The sequence below is a fragment of the Manihot esculenta genome, chromosome 7 (assembly GCF_001659605.2).
Source record: "Manihot esculenta cultivar AM560-2 chromosome 7, M.esculenta_v8, whole genome shotgun sequence".
In the NCBI taxonomy this organism is placed as follows: Eukaryota; Viridiplantae; Streptophyta; class Magnoliopsida; order Malpighiales; family Euphorbiaceae; genus Manihot; species Manihot esculenta.
The window spans coordinates 29,683,916-29,708,543 of record NC_035167.2 but is presented as its reverse complement, the minus strand read 5'-3'; the positions used below and the strand labels follow the sequence as shown (position 1 = coordinate 29,708,543).

General features: G+C 24.7%; 1 protein-coding gene across 1 annotated transcript; it reads left to right on the top strand.

The window, feature by feature from the left end:
- Window positions 1–16,052: 16,052 nt before the first annotated feature.
- LOC110607399 (U-box domain-containing protein 14) lies at window positions 16,053–20,045 on the top strand. Its single transcript, XM_021746505.2, has 4 exons — window positions 16,053–17,038; window positions 17,659–17,775; window positions 17,973–18,386; window positions 18,472–20,045. The coding sequence occupies exons 1-4, from the start codon at window positions 16,760–16,762 to the stop codon at window positions 19,552–19,554; spliced, it is 1,893 nt and encodes a 630-aa protein (XP_021602197.1). The 5' UTR covers window positions 16,053–16,759; the 3' UTR covers window positions 19,555–20,045.
- The last annotated feature ends 4,583 nt before the right edge of the window (window positions 20,046–24,628 follow it).

Here is a 24,628-nt window from a genome sequence, read left to right as displayed (position 1 = left end):
TATATCAAAATTAACAGATATATCTTCCTATTTTAAAACTCATAAACTTAGTTTGTATATTTTGTAATTTCTCATAAAATAATCTGAAAATTAGATTGAAAAATCTGTAATTTGATGCATTCAAAATATATAGACTAAATTGTTATGTTTTAAAAATATAAAAATATATATTCTAATTTTCATTTAACTTAGAGATAAAAAAAAATAATTTTTTCCGAAATTAATCAGCTGTTGTTTCACCACAAATGGCAGGAGCTTTGATCTCACCTTCAGGTTAAATCAGTTTCCTAGTTTTGATTAGGTTGCTTAATTGCTTAGGTAAAAGCTCTCTTGAAAGAGTTTCATCAAGTTCATATCTCTTTTTTTTTTTTTTAAATTAGTGAAATAGTAAGCTCATGTGTTAATTCTGATAGCTGTTTTTATATTTAATTTAAATGAATGGAATTTAATTTACTGGTTTGCTTAAAAAAATTATATACGTTAAAGTACATTTTCTTTCTATAAGCAAGATTGATTTTTATTAATAAAATACTCAGAAAAATATTCTAAATCCCAAATAATTCTACACAAAAAATTATACAGTACGTCTATCGTTTGATATGGAATCGTAAATTAATGGTATAACTATAAAAAAATAAATGTGTAACACCTTCTATTTAAATATTTAATTAACCAAGTTAAAAATATTATATTTTATGATAATTCTCTTATTTTTTCTTTAATTAATATCATATCATTTATGATTTATAATTTTTTTTATCAGCAGAATCTCCCCTTTAATATGGACCTAATTTTACTTAAAATTAAACTTCTATAAGTTCCAACTTTATCTCTCGAACTTTTTTCAATAACCAACACAAATTTCAACTTAAATCAAATACTTTATATATCCTCCCATTAATCCCCGCACAAAAATCTCATACCAATAATCATATATTTACATTAAATAAAATTCTCTAAACACATTTAATTTACGATTATATATAAAAATTTTACATCACCCAATTTATTATGTGATATTATTTAGCAGATAGCAAAATGGTGCAAATCAGACAATAGGTCGTCAGACGACCACTTCAGCAGACTAGATTGGATGACTTCTCAAGTCGGACACCACAGGTCGGACACTACTCCAATAGACCCGGTCGAACAACTTCATAGGTCGAATACCATTCCAATAGAGCAGGTCGGATGGCTACTCCAAGTGACTGAATTAGACGACTATTCCAGAAGATAAGATCGGAAGGACATTTTACAAGACTGTTTTTCCATCTTCATGCTAGCTATACAAAATAACAGAAAAATCTTTTCTTTCCTGACTGACATATTTTCTGTTGTAATAATAGCTATATATTATAATGTGTACCTTTTCAGAATAGTCGATAAAGTTGTATATAAACATATTCTTCTCAAATTAAAAAAAAAAGTGAGAGGGAGCATTGCCTTAGCCTTTATATTCCGACTAAGTCCTTTTTGTTACATGGATGGTATCAGAGTATACCTGTACTATATCTCTTTTCTAATCCTATCACTCTAATGGCTGAGGATTTACTTAGAAAAACAACCTCATAAATCGTGAATCAAAATAAAAATGAAAAAGAGAATGAGAGTAATTTCCATAGGCTTCAAAATTTAGATAATCCATGAATGCAACTAGTTAGTGCTCCTCTTATTGGGAAAAATTATCTGTCATGGAGCAGGTCTATGATGATTGCTCTGAGGATCAAGGATAAACTTGGTTTTATTGATGGCACTTTTGAAATGTTACCTATCGGGTCTCTAAATTTAGAGAAATGGAGAAAGGTGGACAACATGGTCACTACCTAGATATTAAGCTTACTGTCAAAGGAACTGATTGATGCATTTGTATATGCACTATTTTCTCAAATACTTTTTAAGGCAGAATTCGGACAGAGTAATAGACCTCTCATCTATTAAATCAAACAGAAGATAAGTTCTCTCACTCAGACTAATACCTTTGTCATGATTTATTTTACTAAAATGAAAAGATCGTATGTGAATGTTGTGTATCCAAACTGTTGGATGAAATTTGCAATGAGAATAAATTGATTCAATTCTTAATGGGCTTAAATGATAAATATGATCATGTTAGGAATCAGATCTTGCTTCTGGATTCCCTCCCTAGATATTAATAAAACTTACTCAATACTGGTTAGAGTGGAAAAATAGAGAGAACTATATAGTGACACAGTGGGAGACTCCAACTCAATTATGATGATTAGAAACCAACCACAGGTTGAGAAAATTCAAAATAAGAAAAAGGAATGGGCAGAAAGGAGAATAGAACTTGTGGTTACTATAAAAGCAATGATCACACAAGGGAAGCATATTTTAAGTTTCATGGGTATCCATAATGGTTCACCGAGTTAAAACAAAAGAAGATGAAAGGAAAAGGAGTGATTGCTGCAAGTGTGCAGGAAACACGATGGATGCTGATGATAAAAACAATGACAAACAAAAAGGTAGTCAAGTGAATTGGATAAATCTAATATAGTAGGAGGTGGCAAAATATATATATATATATATAATCAAAATCTAGTCACAAATAAGGCAAGCTATGTCAATTTCTTAGGATTTGCAGGTAAGAATACTAAACTGCCCTACTAGCAGACATAGAAAAAATTATGTATGAATAATAAATTCAAGTGCATCAATTCATATGTGTAGTGACCTATCTCTATTTCATACCATTTCCACAATACCAAATAAAAGCACTATAACTATACTCGATGGAATATCCAAGTATGTTTAGATTTTGGAACCATTGGACTTTCACCTAAAATAATTCTATACAACACTTTATATGTTCCTCATTTTAAACACAACTTATTTTTAGTCAATAGCCTTCCTAAATTCTCTAAACTAATAGCAAAATTTTCTTCTAAAACATGCTTTATATAAGACCGAGTGACTGAAGAGGTGCTGGCTGAAGGAAAATAGCAAAAGGAACTCTACATTCTAGTAAATAAATCTCTTACTAGCTGTAGTATAGTTTGTGACTTTAACACTGCTTGTATTTTAACTACCGAGCTAAAACCCATACATTAAAAAAATAAAGTTTTTCATTAATACTCTTATCAAAATCCCTATGAATTATGGCATTCAAGACTTGGTCATACATTATATGCAAAATTAACTCGTATTTTAGCCATTCAACCAGAAAAATAAAGAAAATCAAGTGTGTGAAGTATGTTCACTTTTAAAATAACAAAGGTAAAGTTTTCAAAAAAATAAAATAACAATTGAAACTATTTTTTTAACTTATTCATATTGATTTATAGGGTCCGTATTTAACTCATTCAATCTCAAATATAAAATATATTTTGATTATAATAGATGATTTTTCAAAAGTTACTTGGACATACTTTTAGCATGATAAATTTAATGTGCATAACATCCTTCATAATTTTATTAGTATGATACAAATTCAATTTCATAAAAGGAATCAAAGTAATAAAGTCGGATAATGGAATAAAATTCATAAATAAATAATGTGAAACCCTTTTTAAAACAAAAGGAATTTTATATCAAAAAATATGTTCATACACTCCACAACAAAATGATATCGGGGAGAAAAAATATAAACATTTATTACAAGTGACAAAGGCTATAATGTTTGAATCTAAACTGTCAAAATATTTTTGGACAGAAAGTATATTAACAACTACTTATATCATAAAGAGATTGCCAAACTTTATTTTGTATCGAAAAACCTCTTATGAAATACTTTTTGGACGAATGTCGACCTATAAACATTTAAAAATCTTTAGCTGTATATTTTTTTGTTACAAATACAAGATCTAAAAAGGATAAATTTAAATAAAAGTAATGCGGAGCAATTAGTTTTGAATTTTATAAAATACTTGAACCGGATTTAACTTCTTTTTACGAGGTCTGTTGAAGGCCTAAAATAATCTTTAAAAAAAAAAATCGAGACGGACGACTTTCAGAAATTTAACAATAAGATATTCACACTTAAATTTACAAATTATTTTAATTTCACAAATTTACCTTTACCCTTTTATAATTTTAACCGATTTACAATTTAACACTTAAAATTTACATTAAATATTATTTTTCATCATATATATTTATTAAATTGTCATACCACATTTAATATAATGAGTTAAATCTCATTTTACTTTTAAATTTGGATTAATCCTTATAATTTTATTTAAATTTCTCTTCTAATCTAAAAACTTTCTCAAATTCTCATTCAACATCTCATTCAATTTATAACTCAATTACTTTAACTTAATTTTTATAATTCATAATTTTTATCCTTTATAACTTTGTAAAAATTTCTATTTAACTCAAAAACTTCTTTATTTTTTTCGTCATTCTTATTTATAAAACTATTTATTTAATATATTTATAATACTTTTAACTCGTAATTTTTAAATTCTCCTTAAAATTTTAGCTTTACTTCTCTTTTACCCTTTCTTTTTTTTTTTTCTTAAAATTCCACTTTAATACTTTTCTTTAACATTTAACATTAAATAAAATATATCAATTTCTCAAACATACTTCATTTCCTTGACAATTTTAGCTAACTCCTCTTCTTTCCTTCAGAATTTTCATCTTAATCTAAAAGAATTTTAATATCTTTATTTTAATCCAAATTACTATTTTAACATGTAAAGTTTTAAGTCCAAATAATTTCTATAAGTTTTATAATTAAATCTTTTCTTGAATTTTGATCAAATTACATATTGATACTAAGATTTTCATTTTATCATTTTCTTCATTTGTTCTAACTTCAAATATTCACTATAATTCAAGTACTATTTATTTGATTCAATTTCTCTAATATAACAAAAATTCAAATTAAATATAATTGAAAAATTGAGTATTATTTAAGAAAAATTGAGGACAAATCTTTTTCTTCAAAATCTCCACAATTTCTTCCCTTCTTTTTCCTTTCAAAGTTCCCCTTTCTTTTCCTTTCAAATTTCCCAAATTCTTCTCAATTTAATTTTCATGAATCATAAAAAAATAAATATAATTTCTCTCTTAATAATTCTTATAAATACAATAATAAATACTTATAAATTAAAATCTCCAACATACCTTTAAAATTCTTATACCGATCACTATTTCGTCTTTCTCCAACTTTAAAATCTCTCTTCAATTTCTATTCTTTTCTTATTTATCTATCAAAAAAATAGTTTGGGTGTAGTGAAGATTTAACTTTTGGGTAGCAATGGAGAATTTTTATTGTAAGCAAAATGGAAGATGGAGGAAGTATCTCTTCCTTCGGCAAGAAAAGAGGAAAGTAGAAGAAGATAGGTCAGGTTTTTCACTTTCCTTTCTTTTTCTTTTTCATTTATATATATATATATTTTTTTTGTGGAGAAGCTACTGCCACGTGAGTTAAGGAAAACTATCCTCAGAAATTTCACGTAAAATTTCATGTTTTAATTTTAAAAATATACCATTTTTTTATATTTTTCAAAATTTTTATATTAACTAAAATATTAAATTTTTAATATTTTAAATTATAAAAAATAGTATTTTATTATTAAAAAATAATATTATATTAAATCAAAATTTATTTAATTCTTAATAAAAGTATAAAAATTTAATTAATAAAAAATTAAATTAATCTCATTTAACTATTACATTATAGAAAAAATTAGACATGATCATTTGATCAGTTCAGTTTAAAATTAAATTGAATTAAATAAATTAAAAATTGAAATTTTAGTATTTATAAAAATCGAATCAATTTTGATCAGAAATTAAATTAAATCGAATCGATCTGATTTAATTCGATTTAAATCAATTTGATCAGTTTTAATTTTTAATAAATTTTTTATTTTTTACACTCTATCTTTAATATTTTAAAATTTAATTAAAATATTTTAATTTTAATATTATCTAATTTTTTTATATTATTAAAAATAATATAATATTATCACGGTTCAGTTCGGTTCGATTTTTTTAATTTTTTCAATTAAAATTAAACCGAATCAAAATAATTAAAACTTTTAAAATTAAAAATTAAATCGAATTGAATTGAATAAAAAAATCGAATTACATTTTTAAATTAATTTAATTTAATTAATTTTTTTAATTTAAATTAAATAGCGCTCGTGTTTAGAAAAAACAATAATCTTGCAGCGTCATGCTAACATTAGATTATAGCTAAATAAAAATCTACAAAATTGGAGAATGATAGTTTAATAAAGAAAAATCAAAGATGGTATATCAATTCAAAGCAAAATAGCAAGTCCAACACAAATCGGAGAAATGCCGGCCTTTCAACATATTACGAACTACAAAGTCAAGAGAAAGAAATCTTCAAAGACATAATAGAGAAATTATTATTCTTTAAAAAAAAAAAAAAAACAACTGAAGAAAAATCTTCACAAATCAGTTTGGTTCCCATTGTTTTCACACTATAAAACTAATAGCCAATCAACACCAACTTCAAGCATTTTCTCCCTATCTTGTGTTGAGAAGAAATTAGTAAGGAACATTAGAAGCCTTCATTTGTCATCACCAACGATGAATCTCTTATTTCTGAGATTTTTTTCCCTTAATTAACATTACAAATTTTAGGATATATGGTTTACCTAGAGCAGTAAACGAATCAAATTATTTATACTCTATTTAATATTTAACTCGATAAAAACTCGATCGACCTCAATTTGATTTCTAAATGAGCTGAATTCAAACTTAATTTTTAGATTTATTTATTAAACAAATTAAATTTGAATTCAGTAGTATTCAACTTATTAAGATTCGCAAACTAACTCGTTAAGAAGCTCACGAACCGGTTCATTAATAAGCTCGACTCAATTCAATTACACCCCTATTTTAGATAAATTAATTACATATTTTTTTAGTCATTTAATCTATTTATCATATATATTATTAATTTATATATCTCTATCCCTTAATTATTAATTATATTATTAATTTATTTTTTAATATATATTTTTCTAAGTAAACACTTTTTTCTTAAAATTAAAAATTAGAGATGGGGAGTAGAATATGAAATCTCTTAAATTTATTAGATACACTTACATGTGAGGGCAAGTAAACACTCTTTTTAAACTATTAAATCTCTTAATAAACTATTATTATTATTATTATTATTTATATTATTATTTTTCTACTTAATATTATTCATTTAATTTTATAAATTAAAATTTTTATATAATTTAAGTATAAATTAATATAATTTTATTGATAAAATTTGAATATAATATATATAGTTATATAATTTAAATTGATTACACTTATATTAATATATTTATTTTATGTAATATTTTATATTTATATTATATGAATAGTATTTTTTATAAATATAAAATAATTTAATATAAATCATATACTTAAACAAAAATAAATAATAATATATGAATAATTAATAATAATATATTAATAAATTTTATATAAAAATATCTATTGATATTAACAATAAAATTATACAAATTTAATTAAAATTATGTAATGGGATAAACTGTTTATATATAAACTTATATATTTATTATATATGCTTTAATTAATTTTTTATATAATAGAAATATTTAAATAAATAATTATTAAATTTAGTATTAGACTGACAAATAAGGGACGATCTAAAAACGACGATCCAAAGCTCATGCAGGTTAGACAGCAACCTAACTTCAATAGCCATTCTTAAGGTCTGGAGTTTAGAACTTTGATTGGGTGATTGGGAAGGTCTTCTGGCGTGAATTAACTGAAAGTATGATATATTAAGTTCTTTCTAAATTTATTAATAGAATATTATCAGATTCTTTAAAAAAAAAAAAAGTTTTAAAACTTTGATTAGGTTGATTATGAAAATTGAACGGTAAGAGTAGTAATCAGATTTTTCTTTATGTCTGGACTAATTCCAAATTATTTTTCTTTAAAAAAAATATTGAAAAAAAGGAAACATTTGTTTTTAAATATGACTATTAGATAAAAGAAAATTCAAAAATTTATCATTTTCATATAATTATAATTTTAAAATTTTAAATATCACATTTATCTTAATCAATTTTGATTAAAAAATTTTTAATACATGTATTATGCAGTATAAAATCATTTTTTAAAAAAATTATTAAATAAAAAAATTTAAATATTTATGTTAATTTAAATTTATATCTAAAATTTTAAATTTTAGATAACAAAACCGAATGATTTTCAATTTATCACAATTTATAACGATTATAATTAAAAGAATTAAATTGAATTTGAATAGTTAATATTAAATTATAATATAATCTATAAAATTTTATATTAATAAATATATAATCTTTTAATTTAAATTTTATATTAAAAATCAATTTATTTTATATTTATCATATATAATATTAAATAAATATTTATTACAAATAAATTTTCACTCCATCAAATATCACATATAAATATTATATTAAATATATAAATATTATATTAAAGTATTTCATTAAAGATTTTTACTCACCATTATAAATTATATACATATTTTAATATATAAAAAATTATATTTACATTAATATTATTAAAAAAAAATTACTTTTTAGTCCCTGAGATATAGTGTACTTAACGGATTTATCCCTCTATTTTTAAAACCAACACTTTCATTCTTGATATTTAATTCCGTCAAAATTTAAGGTTCCTATATCAAAAAATTATGTTAAGTCAATGAGTCAGAGAAAAGAGAATAAATATAATCCAAAAAATACCTTTATCAATAATAAAATGAGAAATTATTATTTAATTCTTATAATATGAAAAAACTCGCTATTTAATCCATCAATTTTAAAAAATATATTAAAATATCCATAAAATTTTAAAAAGTCTATTATTTAGTTCCTCTATTAATTTTATCACTAAATATTTTACTATTTAATCCCTATAGTTTAAAAAAAATTATTAGTTGATCCCTCAAATTATTAAAAAATTTACTAATTAGTCCCTCCATATCAAGTGTATTTTAAATTTTTTTTTTATAATACTTAATAACTAAAATTAATGGAAATACTAATTATTAGACTTTTTAAAATGTTAGAAATATTTTAATAAATTTTTTTAAATGGTGAACAATGATCCACAGCGAATGACATCACAAAAATAATTTATATTGAGTTTTAACTTTTTATTTTTAATAATTTAAATTTTATATATTTTGATTTTTATTATCTTAACTGAATTTGAATCTTAAATTTATTAAAATTTTTATTTGTGTAGGGAGATTGAGTTTGAGATTTTCTTTCTTGAATTTTGACGAAATTAAATTTCAGGGATTAAAGTATTGAATTTAAAAAATAGAGGAACAAATATATTAATTATGTGATATTTTAGGGATGAAAACGTATTTTTTTACTTCAATTCTTTGAGAGATGAACCTATAAATTTGTAGAAATTAAATTTCAGAGACTAAAGTGTTGGATTCTACAAAAAGTAGTTCGGTCATTTTTTTTGTCACTAACGGCATTTTTGACGGAGTAACCTCTCTCAGGGACGAAAGTGTTGGATTCTAAAAATAGATGGATGAATCCGTTAATTACACTATATTTCGGAGACTAAAAAGTAATTTTTTCTAATATTAAATAAAATAAAATATTACATATTTTAGTGTGTAAAATTATTTTTTTATGAGTTTTATAAAACCGTAGATATACTAACCATGTCCCTATTAAATTATTTAAAATATTCAATATTTTTATTTTGGTTAACTATATAATAAATAAACTTAATATATATTAATTTATTAACTGATCTAACAAAAAATTATATTTTATATTAATAATAACTATATTTTATATTAATAATATTAGATAAAATGAAATATTATATATTTTATACTATAATTTTTTAGTTTAAATTTTTATTTAATTATAATACGGGTACAAAAATGAGATTGAGAATTAAATAATAAAATTAACAAAAAAATATTGTTAAAATAAAAATATGTATTTTAAGAACTATTTTATTAATTAAATAAAATTTTATAAATTATATTATGTTATTTTTCAATAACTTTTAGATTAATTTAATTCTTTTTATTATAATTGAAATAAAATGAAAAAATTTAATTTTATTATCTAAAATTGAAAATTTTGAATATAAATATAAATTAAGGTAAACATTTTGATTTCTTTATCTAATAAATTTTTAAAGAATAATTTTACGTGATTAAAATTTTTTAGTAAAAATTAATTAAATAAAGTGGTTAAAATGAACACAAATGTGAAACAATTTACTTTATTATTTAAAATTTTAATGTCAGAATATAAATATAAAAAATAGTAAATGTTTGAATTTTTTATTTAATAGATCTTTAAATATATCTGCAGTATTATAATGATAATTTATTTTAACATTGTAAAAATTATATAATTAATGTTCAATTCAAATAAGGAAATCTTTGAAATTCATTTGACTATATCTTAAGGTGCGCAGCCTTTGCAGTTCTTGGGTATATCGGCAAACACCCATTAAGTTATTTCAAAAATGTCAAAACTATGCAATGAGAATCAAAATTGATAAATTTTATTTTTTAATTTAAATTTATTTTTAAATTATTATTAAAATACTACATAGAATAGCATATTACACAATTTAAATTAAAAGATAAAATATAATATTGTTTAGTCATATACATTAAAAAATATTTTTAATAAGATTAACAATTAAAATAATATGTTAAGTTCTCTAAAGAAATTAATAAGAATATATATTTTTTAATTTCATTAATTTTTATACTATAAATTTTTTATTCCTATAAAAAAGATTTTTTCCAAAAAATATATTAATTCAAATTTTGTATTTATTAAAAAAACATAGTTAATATATTTTGGTCTTTCCATAATATATTATAAGCTTATATCAATATACTAGAATTAAACCATTCTATTATTAAATAGTTTTAAAATTAATTAAATTTATTTTTAATACATTTTAAATATTAGTATTTTAATAAATTAATAAATAAATTATATCTTTAAAAAATAATATAAAAAAGTTAAAATAAATTTATAATTATAAAATAGAGTATTAAAATTTGCTCTTAAATTGAAATTCTGGGTGGGGCCACTAGAGTTAGTTCCTTCCCAGTTTAGAGTTTGAAAAATACATGCATCTTGTTCCGGTCGATCGCGTCCCTCCCTTAACTTGTTACTTTCGAATTTAAAGACAATCTAAAAAGTTACTATCGAATTTAAAGAAAATCTAAAAAGATTCTTCGACCGATAGCTGTTTCTGTCTCGAAAAATTTAGACTTATTGATTTTGTATTGGGCAGTGGCAAGGGTCTCTCAAGCGATATGGTGCTTGGGTATTCTAGGGTTGGCTGATGGGTTTGGTTTCTTTGATTTTAGATTGGTCTGGTCGGTTTGATTTGATTTCTTTAAAATAATTTTATATACCTCTAATAAAAATTAAATTTTTCGCACACTATAAATTTAAAAAAATAACTTGTAATCTTGAACATTTTAAAAAAATATTCACTCTATTAGTCATTAATAGTATATTTATTTTATATTTTAATTTATTTTTATTTTATATTGTTCTTTCAATTTTTCATTATAATAATTTATTCATAATCACTAAAAATATGCATTTTTATTTTTTGATCGGTTGATTCAAAAAATTTGATGTTTGTGCATATTTATATTTGAATTTAATATTTTTAATTTTAACTTAATTAGTATAATTTTAATCAATATATGAATTTTTAAATTTGATAGTTTAGTTATATGCCACATATATTATTATTAGATTAATTATTAAAAAAATTTAATATTTATATTATTTTATATTTTAATTTAAATATTTAATTTTTAAATAAATTGATTTAATATTTATATTTGGATGTAATTTTAATCAATTTTAAAATTAAAAATAAATAATTTAATCGTTAAATATGCAGTTTTCATATTCGTTAGTAATAAAGTTTTATTTTATAATAATAATTATAAATATTTTATAATAGAAAAATTATTTAATATAAAATAATAATATATACAAAATAATTAAAAATAATATATTTATTATAAAATTTTTATAATTATCAATATAAAATAAAATTTATCTAGTGTTGAAATTATGGATGGTATATTTAATAGTTAAATTATTATTATTATTAAAATTAAATATATTATTTAATTATAATTAAGCATGAGTTAATATTATTTTTATTTATATAATTAATTTATATTTAAAAAATAAAAAATATTACATTTTGCATTCTATTTCAACTTTTATATTTTAATTTTTAAAAATCGACTAAAATCACCAAATATAAATGATAAGCAATTCATCCAAAATTTAAACTTTAAGATTAAAATATAAAATGATATAAATGTTTAATTTTTTCAGTCATTTGATTAATAGTTTATAATTAAAAAATAATAGTAATAATATTTGTGTCATGCTATTTAAATTATTAAATTTAAAAATTTATAAATTAATTAAAATTATAAAAAATATAAAAATAAAATCGATTAAATTAAAATTAAAATATAATTAAATGGTTTTTAATTAATAGTGTATAGATCTTTGCATCAACAATAATAAACACGTGAGAAATCAAAGCCAATGTATGGTTGCGGGCGCAGTTTAATGCCAACAAATTGGCTTTTGGTTGACCAAGTGCTTGAAAAAAAGCCGAGCTGAGTGAAGCCAAAGCCAAGGTGGGTCCTCATAGTCCATTGGAGAACAAAATCAACAATCGTCCAATAACGCACGCCGCTGCTGTGTTTCTAAACAACTAGGAGCTTGACACCTGTACGACATCGTGTAGTCGGAAATACCATTTTGAAAGAGTTGTTCGATTTGCCCAAAACTGATTAACGAAAATTTTTAATTTTAAATCATAAAACCACAACTGTTAACTTATTATAATTATAATTAATTTTTAAAACAACTCATTTAATTAGACATAAAATTTTAAATATTTATATTTAATAACGATTATAATTAAAAATTTCAATTTTATATCTCAATACTTTAAATTTGTTACAATAATAATTCGGGCTGAGCAGTATTTGGTTCAAACCGAAAAAATTGATCGAACCGAATTAATTTAAAAATTTAGTTCGATTTTTTATACATTTCGGTTCGGTTTTTAATTTCAGAAATTTTGGTTATTTCGGTTCGGTTCGATTTTGATCAGAAAAAAACCGAAAAAACCGAACCGAACTTATTAGTGATAATAATATATTTTTCAATAATATAGAGAAATTAAATCATATTAAAATTAAAATATTTTAATTAAATTTTAAAATATTAAAAATAAAGTGTAAAAAATAAAAAAATAATTAAAAATCGAAACCGATCAAACCGAATCGAATCGAACCGAATCAGACCGGTTCGGTTCGATTCGATTTCTGACCAAAATCGATTCGATTCGATTTTTATAAACACTAAAATTTCGATTTTCGATTTATTCGATTCGGTTCAGTTTTGAACCGAACCGACCGAATGCTCGCGGCCAATAATAACTAACTCTTGAATAATTTTAATTAATTATATATTATTTATTTATTTATTAAAATATTAATTAAATTTATATAAATAATTTTTTAATCCTTAATAATTATATGCCTTAAAAATATCTAAGTCATATAATTTTAATCTTATTGTGATGAATCCCTAAAATTAGATATTTTTATATTTTAAATTAGGAATTAAAATAATAATTATTAACAGTGGAAAGGGAGAATAATGCGATTGTCATTTTTACCCTGATGTTATTTCACTATTTACAATTGGTTTTAAATTTTAAAATGAATAATTATTTTATAATTTAAATAATTTTTAAAATAATTTTAGATATTTATCATTTAAAATTAATATATGTTTAAATTTTTTATTTATGAGTTTAATTAATTTTATTTGATAATTATATAGAATAATTATTGAAAATTAATAATTTTAGAAATATTTAAATTAATTTTTTTAGATAAAATTATTAAAATAATAAGTTTAAATATTAATTAGAAATATTAAAATAATTATCATATTATTAAATTTACATTTAAATATTAACAATTATGAAAAATAATATAAAATAAAAATTTTATTAATGTTAAATTATTTGATAATAAGTGATACCTTTAATTATTAATAATTATATCAAAAATTGAAATTAAATATTAATTAATTATAAAAAAATATAAAAATAATAGTTTTGATAATATAAAATTGTTAGATAATGTGTTAAATTTTTTAATTGTAATAATTATTTTTTATTTTAAAGTAAAAATAATTTTTATTATCAAAATTAATTTAAAATTAGTAAATAAATATGTAAATTTTAGGATATATATGAATAGTAAAATAATTCAAATTTTGATATTAGAAATTATGAGATAATAAATGATAATATATCTGTTCAAAAAAAATGATAATATAAAATAACAAATTAATTTTTAATTAAGAATATTAAAATATTAAAATAATTATAGTAATATTAAATTATTAAATAATGCCTAAATTTATAAAATTAAAATTATAAAATAATAATTAAACTGATTATAATAATTTTAAGAATCAATTATCAACTATATATATATAAATCTAACAATTTTCTTTATGCAGTTATAAAAGAGTCATAAAAAATATATTTTATAAAATATGTTAAACTAAGTTTTAAAATAATCAAGATAGTTTATTTACTATTTTTATTATTTTTTTATATTTCTTCATTTTAAAAATTTTTAACATAATATTTTAATTTATAAATATTAATTATTTTCAACATGATTTTATTTTGTTTATAAATGATGATATTATTAATATAAAAAAATAATAATAATCAATGCAATAATTTATAATTTTGATTAAAAAATAAAACTACTAAATTTTATTATTGGTAATTTAAAAATAGATTTAACCAATTAAAAAATTAAGATTAGTTAATTTTAAAATAAATATTATATTTGTTATTTTTTATATTTGTTTCATTATTATAAATTTTATAGTAACTTATTTTTTATAAAAAATAAAAAATAAAACTATTATATTTAAATTCGATATATTTAAATATTTATTTAAAAGAAATTGACAAAAAGTTTGAATTAATTAAAAATTTTATTATTTTATTTATGTTAATGTTTATATTTTATCAATTAAATTTTTTTATTATTTACAATATCAATAATTATTTAAAAATTATTTTATATAAAAAATATAATAAGAAATATTAACAACGTGCTTTTAACTACTACTAATATTAATTAAAGCTATGAATTGCTTATGAACATTTAATTAATATTTAAAAATAATAAATAAATAATATATAATATTATATGTATATAATTTAAAATTAATTAAAATTATAATAAATTTAAAAAAATTAAATAAAAAATTAATAATTTCTACTATAATTGTGATTAAATATTAATATTAGACTTTTCGAATGTAATATTAAAAAATTATTTTAAAGATATTAGTCGCAACGGTAATAAATATAAAAAAAATAGAGCTTTGTCAATTAATTATAATTATAATTAAATATAAATTTTTAGTCTCTTATATCTTATAGACCTTTTCAAAATCTCTAAGCATTAGCAATTTTTATATAATAAAAAAAACTCTATTTTATAAAATATATTTTTTATTTATTTCAAATTTTTATATATTTATTGATTTTTAATATATTTTTATTCAACATATTTTTTGTTATTTTTATTATATTGATTAATATTTTTAAAGTATATAAAAATAAAAATAAAATTTGGGACAAAAATGTGTATATATAAAAAAAATATATTTGTTTTTTTTATTTTATTTTAGAACTCTCTATATTAAATGTTGGAAAATCCATTTTGCACATGATAATTGTGGTTATATATTGAATATTTAGATTTAAAAAACACATGTTAATTTGGGTTTTTGTTTGTCTGAAATTTGGGTTCGAAGTAATGTGCGCACCCTAATTCTTTACGTAGAAAAATATTTTTGAGAACTATTTTCCAAAGGGAAGACGAAGAGTATGAAGCCGAAATTGTTGACAAAAGTGTAAGAAAAAGAAAAAAAAAAGTCAGAAAGTAATTTGTTAAGAAAATATATAATATCTCTCTGTCTCTCTCTCTCCTCTGCCCCCAATTTCAGCAGAGAATTCACAACTTTCTACTTATTAATCCTCCTCGACATTATTTCACTTTCTCATTCATCTTCTTTGTCTCTTTCAATTTTCTGTTAAAACCCTTCATCATCATCAGCATCATCATCATCATCTTCTATCCACCGAGAAAAAGCTATCAATTTGTGGAGGAAATCATATCTTTTTTCTCTTTTCTTTCAAAACCTAACCCACCAACTACCATTTCCCTGTTTCTTCCAATCTTTTAACAATCTGGTTTGACCCTTTCCTTCAACCCATCAAAGTAGTAGATTTGTTGAGGGATTGACATAAATCTCTGTGATTCTGAATTGTAATTCAAACATCTGTGAGGATATTATTCGTCTTTTTGTAGTTGGTTTTCGTGGTGGTGTAATTTATGAGTTCCCCTGTGTTTGGTTTGATGGAAAATTGCGGTGAAATCGTGGGGGAAAATTGAGGTTCTTTGTTCTTTTATTGTTGAAGATTGATATGCTTGAGAAATGAGAAGAACCCAAATGAGTGAGATGGAGATCGCGGTGGACTGCGAGTGCTTGGATGAAGAGAAATTGTAATAGAGGGAGGAAAAAAAAGCCGAGAAAGGAAAACTAGCTGAATTTTTTAGAGTTTTGTATTATTTAGTCAATATTTTTTTGGGGGCTTTGTTTGTAGTTCAATTAGGCTTACCCACATGGCACTAACAGAGGATTCAAAATCCAAGATGATGGGTCGACTCATTGACTCAGTGAAGGAGATTTGTGGATTACCTGAATGTAAAAATGTTTGTAAGAAGATGCATGGGAATTTGATACGGAGAATCAAGCTCTTGAGCCCTTTGTTTGAGGAGTTAAAAGATAGCAATGAAGACCTAGGCGAAGAAGCAGTTAAAGGCTTTGAGTTGTTGAGAATTTCTTTAGATTCGGCCATGGAGCTTCTCAAATCGACCAATGAGGGAAGCAAGGTGTATCAGGTACTCTTTTTTATTGTTCTGTTTGATTGCTAGGAAATTCAAGTAAATTGAAAGTTGAATCTTGTGTTTTGGTCTTCTTTGGTTAGCAAAATACCGCTAAATTTGCTCCAGGTTGAATTGTTAAAATAACTTGTTCTTTGTAGGCAGTCTATGATGATTGTTTCATTTTCTTGGGCTTGTTTTTCTGTTTGTTTCCTGAGAAAATGGTAAGAGAGTTCGGATTATTGTTGTCTTTTAAAGAATGGAAAACGTACATCGGTTCTGTCAACTCAAAGTTGTGTCATTGTACATGGACTACTGCAATTTACATTGAGCAATTGCTGTGTGTTAAATCAGGAAATTAGCTTAGATCTGGTCAATTTAGAGGGAAGATAATTAAATAGTTTACTGTTTTTGAGGGAGGAAGCTTTGTTTTTATGTTCTTGGTAGTTTATCAATAAATTCCTATCTCAGTTACCTCTTCACACTGTTTCTTCCCTGAACTTCTTCTTCTTCTTCTGTGAAATTCCCAGGTTTTTTACTAAGTATTGATGTGTGATAAGATTAAATAAACATTAGTTATTTGGCATACCTTGTTTTTTCTCGCAATAATCATAATTCAAAATTTTTCAATCCCACAGGCCATACAAAGGGACAAGATAGCGCATAAGTTTTGCCAAATTACTGGAAAAATTGAAGCAGCATTAAGTGAGATTGCGTATGATAAACTTGACTTATCAGAGGAAGTTCGAGAACAGGTACTTCTAGAACCTTCTTTTTTTTTTTTTGCTTTTGGATGACTACAGAAACTATATCCATTTCCAATTTAATTGCCATGCATTAGGAGATTTTAGCTTGCAATGAATTGTACCATAGAATGGGCGATTAGATAAAAGTATGGTATTGTAAGCTTGTAGTGTTGACAATGGACATGATGGAGCTGTCATTTTTCCAGATTGAACTTGTGCATACTCAACTCAGAAGGGCTAAAGAAAAACCAGAGTCCCTGGATTCACAACTAGACCTTGATTTAGCCTTAGCACAGAGAGAAAAAGACCCTGAGCCTGCAGTATTGAAGAGGCTTTCTGAAAAGCTGGAACTAAAGACTATTGGTGATCTAAAGAAAGAATCTCATGCTTTCCATGAATTGGTTATCTCAAATGGTGGTGATCCAGGAGACTGGTTCCCGAAGATGTCATCCATCCTCAAGAAGTTAAAGGATTATGTGCAAATGGAAAACCCTGAAGCTGATAATTCTGAGCCTGAACATGGTCTAATTAAGCACCGATCTCCAGTTATTCCTGATGATTTCCGATGCCCAATATCTCTAGAACTGATGAAAGATCCAGTTATAGTCTCTACTGGACAGGTTTGACTGCAAGTTGCTTTCATATTTCATCACTTTATAACTTTGTTTTGCTGTTCTCCATAATTTGTCTTACTTGATTTTGCAGACCTATGAAAGATCATGCATCCAGAAATGGCTGGATGCAGGACACAAGACTTGCCCAAAAACGCAGCAGACTTTGTCACATACTGCACTAACACCTAACTTTGTTTTGAAGAGTTTGATTGCTTTGTGGTGTGAAAACAATGGTGTTGAGCTGCCGAAACATGAAGGGACTTGTAGAAACAAAAAAGTTGGTAGCGGTGTTTCAGACTGTGATCGAATTGCGATTGTTGCCTTATTAGAGAAACTGGCAAATGGGAATCTTGAGCAACAAAGAGCAGCTGCTGGAGAGCTTCGTTTACTCGCAAAGAGGAATGCAGATAACAGAGTATGTATTGCAGAAGCAGGAGCCATTCCACTTCTTGTGGAGCTTTTGTCCTCCACAGATCCTCGTACACAGGAGCATGCTGTTACAGCGATTTTAAACCTTTCCATAAATGATAGTAACAAGGGAACTATTGTTAATGCAGGAGCTATACCAGATATAGTAGACGTGTTAAAAAATGGAAGTATGGAAGCAAGGGAAAATGCAGCTGCAACCCTTTTTAGTTTATCTGTTATAGATGAGAATAAGGTGGCAATAGGAGCAGCTGGGGCCATCCCAGCACTTATAGATTTGCTCCGCGAGGGGACTCCTCGAGGAAAGAAGGATGCTGCCACTGCTATTTTTAATCTTTCAATTTATCAGGGAAACAAGGCAAGAGCTGTAAGGGCCGGTATTGTGCCACCTCTGATGCAGTTGCTTAAGGATGCTGGAGGTGGAATGGTGGATGAGGCATTGGCAATTCTTGCTATTCTTGCAAGCCATCAAGAAGGGAAGGTAGCAATTGGCAAATCTGAGCCAATTCCTGTTCTAATAGAGGTCATTATGACTGGTTCCCCACGCAACCGAGAAAATGCTGCAGCCATCCTCTGGTCACTATGTGCTGGTGATTCACAGCAGTTGAAGTTAGCAAAGGAGTGTGGTGCAGAAGAAGCACTAAAGGAACTGTCTGACAGTGGCACTGATAGGGCCAAGAGAAAAGCTGTAAGTTTATTGGAGCTCATTCAACGAGCCGATGTGGTGGTTAATCAAAGTTGTCTCTGAATATTGTGGCCATACATCAGAAGATCCCCAAGAAAAACCTTTATCTGGTTAAGTTACCTGTGAATTAATGCCTTTACTATTAAATATGTATAGATCACAGCTGGAAAGAGTGAATGATGCAACTTGGTGTATTGGCAGCTTAGGTGATAATCATCAATGATCATTGAGCTTCTGAATTGGTTAGGCACTAGGGCTGTGGTAGGACTTGGTCTCTTTCAGGTGCAATATCTCATCCATGATCTCACCAATTTGTGTACACTTGATATAGAAGTTGAAGTTCATACAGAGAGAAGGTGAGCAATTCTTTTTGTTGGAACCTGGTGGTGTTTAAACTAGAAAGTCTTGTAAGTGTACTATATATATTCCTGTAATTAAAGTGGGTGTATTTTTAGAATGGATTGCAAGCTGAGACTTGTTTATGTGTCTTTATGGCTCTTGTAGAATGATGTTTTGATCAAGATGTTGTTTTATATTATTCTCCATTAAAAATCTATGAATTGCTTTTGAGTGATCTATTAAAAATAAAATATTTTAATTCAGGGATGTCAGCCTTTTCTGTTATCACAGATACCATGAGCAGTGTCTCCATAGCTTTGAGCAAAAGTCTTGGGTTCTGGGACTTCCTTTCCCACCTTTTAAAAAGCTCACTTGCTCATAACTTTGCTTCAAAGGATAACATTTTCTCCCTTCTTTTTCTTATCTTTTTGGCATTTGTTCTTAAGAATAATTCACTTATTCACATGTTGAAGAGTGATGAATTCTATGAGTGAAAATTTTTTTAATTATGTGAATAATGTTTTTAAAACCCTATTTCACCAACCAAGTTAGTTAGTTCTATCCTCTGATTGTATTTAAAAATTCAATTAACTGCCATCACAATATAGAGATTATGTCTAATTAATGGTTCAAGAATAATATTACCCTAATTAAAAAAAAATTCCTTCCCTAATAAAGAATCAAAATTGACCTCTTTATTAAATTTAAACCATTAATTCCTACACAAGACTTGGACCACATTGAAGCGGAGTCTATATAATTATAATTGGGTTAGGTTTGCCAAAGCAATGATGTGCCATCCCAACAAAATTTCCTCTATTATGATTATTATTAATAAAAATTTATTTTATAGTTATATTAATAAAAATTTTAAAATGCAGAAAATAATTTTATATTTAAAAAAGCTATTTTTTAAAATAATTTAATTTTTCTTTTATTAAAAATATTTTTCATTAATTTTTAAATATTATAAATATTAAAATTATGAAAAAAATTAAAAATATTTTCGTAAAAGAAATGGAGCTAACAAAATTATAAAAAAACTAAAAATTTTTTTAAAAAAATTTAAATAAATTATTATAAAATTATTTATAATTTTATTTTTATACATGAAATTTACTTTGAAAAATTTTAAATTGTTTTATGTCAAACAAAAATTTTACAAGGGTTAATTTAGTATTCAATTATAAACTTTTCCTTAAACCAAGTTAAATTTAAATCGGTCTTAATTTAATAAAAAATTAATTTAAAAAAGAGTGTTCAAAACTATATGGGACTCAACATATTTTTTTATATTCATAATTATATTAAAATGTGACACATTTATGAAAATTTAAATTTATATTAAATCTATTTCATCTCAAAAACTCGCTTAAATAAATACTTTAGTTTTATTTTAAATCGTTACGAAATTCAATCAAATAATTAATTAAAAATTAATTAAAAATATAAAATCACATTAATTAAAAAACAATTAAAGATATAAAAGCACTGTACTTATGCATACATCTGCAATTAACAATGATAATAGCAAAATAAAAAAAAAAATCAATTTATAGGTATGGATCAACTTTATTATTAATCAAATAACTGTCAAGTTACATTAATAATCCCGTGAATTAAAAAGAAATTATTCTCAATTTTATTGGTCAATAATTATTTATTTTAATTTTTTATTGAGGTTTCGAATTGAAAATCTCTCAATTTTAGAGTGTCATTTATGTTGTTTGATTTAACTTTATAATACAATTAATCATTAATGGATATCTAAATAATTATATGGTGAGCACTATTCGGTTCAAATTAAAAAATTAATCGAATTGAAGTAATTTTAAAATTCGGTTTGATTTTTTATTTAATTGGGTTCGATTTAATTTTTAATTTTAGAAATTTCGGTTATTTTAGTTTTGTTTGGTTTTGATCAGAAAAAAATATAAAAATTGAACTGAACCTATTAGTGATAATAATATTTTTTTAATAATATAAAGAAATTAAATTATATTAAAATTGAAATATTTTAATTAAATTTTAAAAAACTAAAAATAAAGTGTAAAAAATAAAAAAATTATAAAAAATTAAAATTGATCAAACCGAACAGAATAGAATCGAATCAGATCGGTTCAGTTCGATTCGATTTTTGATCAAAATCGGTTCGATTTAATTTTTATAAATACTAAAATTTCAGTGTTTGACTTATTCAGTTCAGTTCGATTTTAAACCGAATCGATCGAATGCTCAGACCAAATTTATAATTGATAAATAGCTTATCGGCTCTATTTAGCTAAATTTAAGCTTATTAATGAGAGTGGGCTAAATTAAATTAAACAAATTTGATATAATAAATGCGATTTTACGGATTTGAATTTTCACACTCCAATTATCCGGATCTCCGATTTCTATTAATTAATGGGTATTTTAGAATTGTAAGAAAATTAATTTTAAAATTATTTTAATTTTCTTTTACAGTATTAAAATTATATTTTAATTAAATTAATTTCTATTTTCGTGATTTATAATTTAAAATTTAAAAAAAATCATTAAATTTTTTAATTAATTCAAAGGCTCTCTCATACTGTTAGTCTATTTCTAGAGTTTAATATGATGGGTTCTAATCCTGGTTTTTCAATATCCATTTTCACCTTTCAAATCCAAACAATGCCTTAGTTAGTCAAACATAAAGTATTAAATACCTATTTAATTAATAGAAAAATAGCTTAAATCTATGGTTGAGAATAGAGTATTACATTCTCCATATTTGAAATCTTAGAAAACTAATGCAATACCCATAACGTTTCAAGAGATATCATGGAATAAAATAAATAAAATATAAAATTAGTAAAAAAAAATGATAAATAAGGCGAAGAAATCTTCAATTGGATGAAAAAGCCATCCAACAGAGCCTCCTTTGAAGAAGTTGCTGCCGCCTTTTGTTTTCCAAGAGATTCACGTGAATGGTGAAGAAAATTGAGAGGAAATGGTGAAAAAAATGAGAAAAATGACAAGGGCTGCTATACCTTTTTTTTTTTTTATAGTTCTTTTCTCTCTTCAAATGAAGAAAAAAAACTGTCTATAAAAAATTAAAAAGAAAATTATTAATTAATTTTTATAACGTGAAAAAATTTATTAGTTAAACTATCGATTTTGAATTGCTGTAGCAAATGACTGCAACTTCTAAATTAATCTTCAAAATATTTTTTTTTCTTAAATTTATTATAAAAGGACTTTTATCTAAAGCTGATTTTTTATTTAATTTATTATATTCATTGGAATATGAAAAGAGGAAATAAAATTACTTATAAATCACTAATTAGGACTAAACTAAATCTTCACAATGAATGTTTGATTAACATAATAAATAAATTGCCACCTATTCCTGTGGTGACTCAGGAGCCTTTTCTTCATTCAACACGACCGAGTCACCACTCACGAGCCATGCACCCTCTTGTCATGTTTTAAACATGATAATACCACCAACAAACTTTCCAAGTGGTTTGATGACTTGAATCTTGCATTTTCAGCTTAAGACTATGTTTTTGTTGAGTTTAAAGAACTGCTGCACTGCTGCGTTTTAGCTTGTACGCAACGTTTTATTAATATACAATAGGAGATGTGATCACGTGTAGGTCACATGCTCTTGTCGGAATATATAAGGAAGCGAAACTTCCAGACATTGTAACAATTCTCATTTTTCTACAGAAATAAAGATTTAAATATTTTTCTTCTCTCTGTACGCTCCTGTTTGAACATGGTATCAGAGCCTTAGGGTTGGCTCACGGCGGCGCATTGTGTTCTGCATGAAAATTCTGCTGAGTATCCTCGATAGATCCGGCGATGACGGAACGGGGAAAAGAGCAAAAGCAGAGTACGGGGGTCCGAAAAGGGGCTAAGCCAAGACAAAGGAATGGGAGATCCTCTGAGTCTCCAATCGTCCGATCATCCAGGTATGACTTTAGTCTCTGCACCTCTGGTAGGATCTAACTTCCGATCTTGGAATAGGGCTGTTAGGATAGCCCTGGGTGCCAAGATGAAGTTAGAGTTTGTCGAAGGAACAGTTTTGGCACCTAGTAAGGAATCTGAAGATTATGAACAATGGAAGAGATGTGATTTCATGGTCACATCTTGGATCTTGAATTCCATCTCCAAAGAACTGGTGGATGGGTTTATCTACACTGCCTCGGCCAGAGATCTCTGGCTAGAGATCAGTGAGAGGTTTGGAGAATGTAATGGACCCATGGTTTATGAGTTACACAGAAAAATTTCCCTCATAGCTCAAGAGAACGCTTCTGTCTTAGTTTACTTTACCAAGCTTAAGAGGCTCTGGGACGAGCTTGGCTCGATGGAAACTCTCCCCACCTGTACGTGTGGGGCGTCCAGAGCCATTGCTGAGATAACCAATCGTAACAAGCTCATGCAATTTTTAATGGGCCTGAATGAGGTCTTTGGGTCAGTCAGAGACCAAATCTTGGGAATGGACCCTTTGCCAACTGTAAATAAGGCATACTCCATGGTTGTTAAATTTGAATCACAAAGGGAGGTTCCAGGGGCTATGAATGATAACTCAGAATCTCTAGTGCTTCTAAATAAAAGTTACTCACAGAGTCAAACCATGTCTAGAAAATTAGACATTAAAAAGGCCCATTGCACCCACTGCAACATGGATGGACACACTCGAGAGGGGTGTTTCAGACTCATTGGGTACCCAAATTGGTTCAAATCTAAGAACAAAACTGGAACTCACCCAGTTAGGGGTTCTAAAGACACCAGAATGGTGGCTGCAGTCAAGGGAGCTAAATCTGTA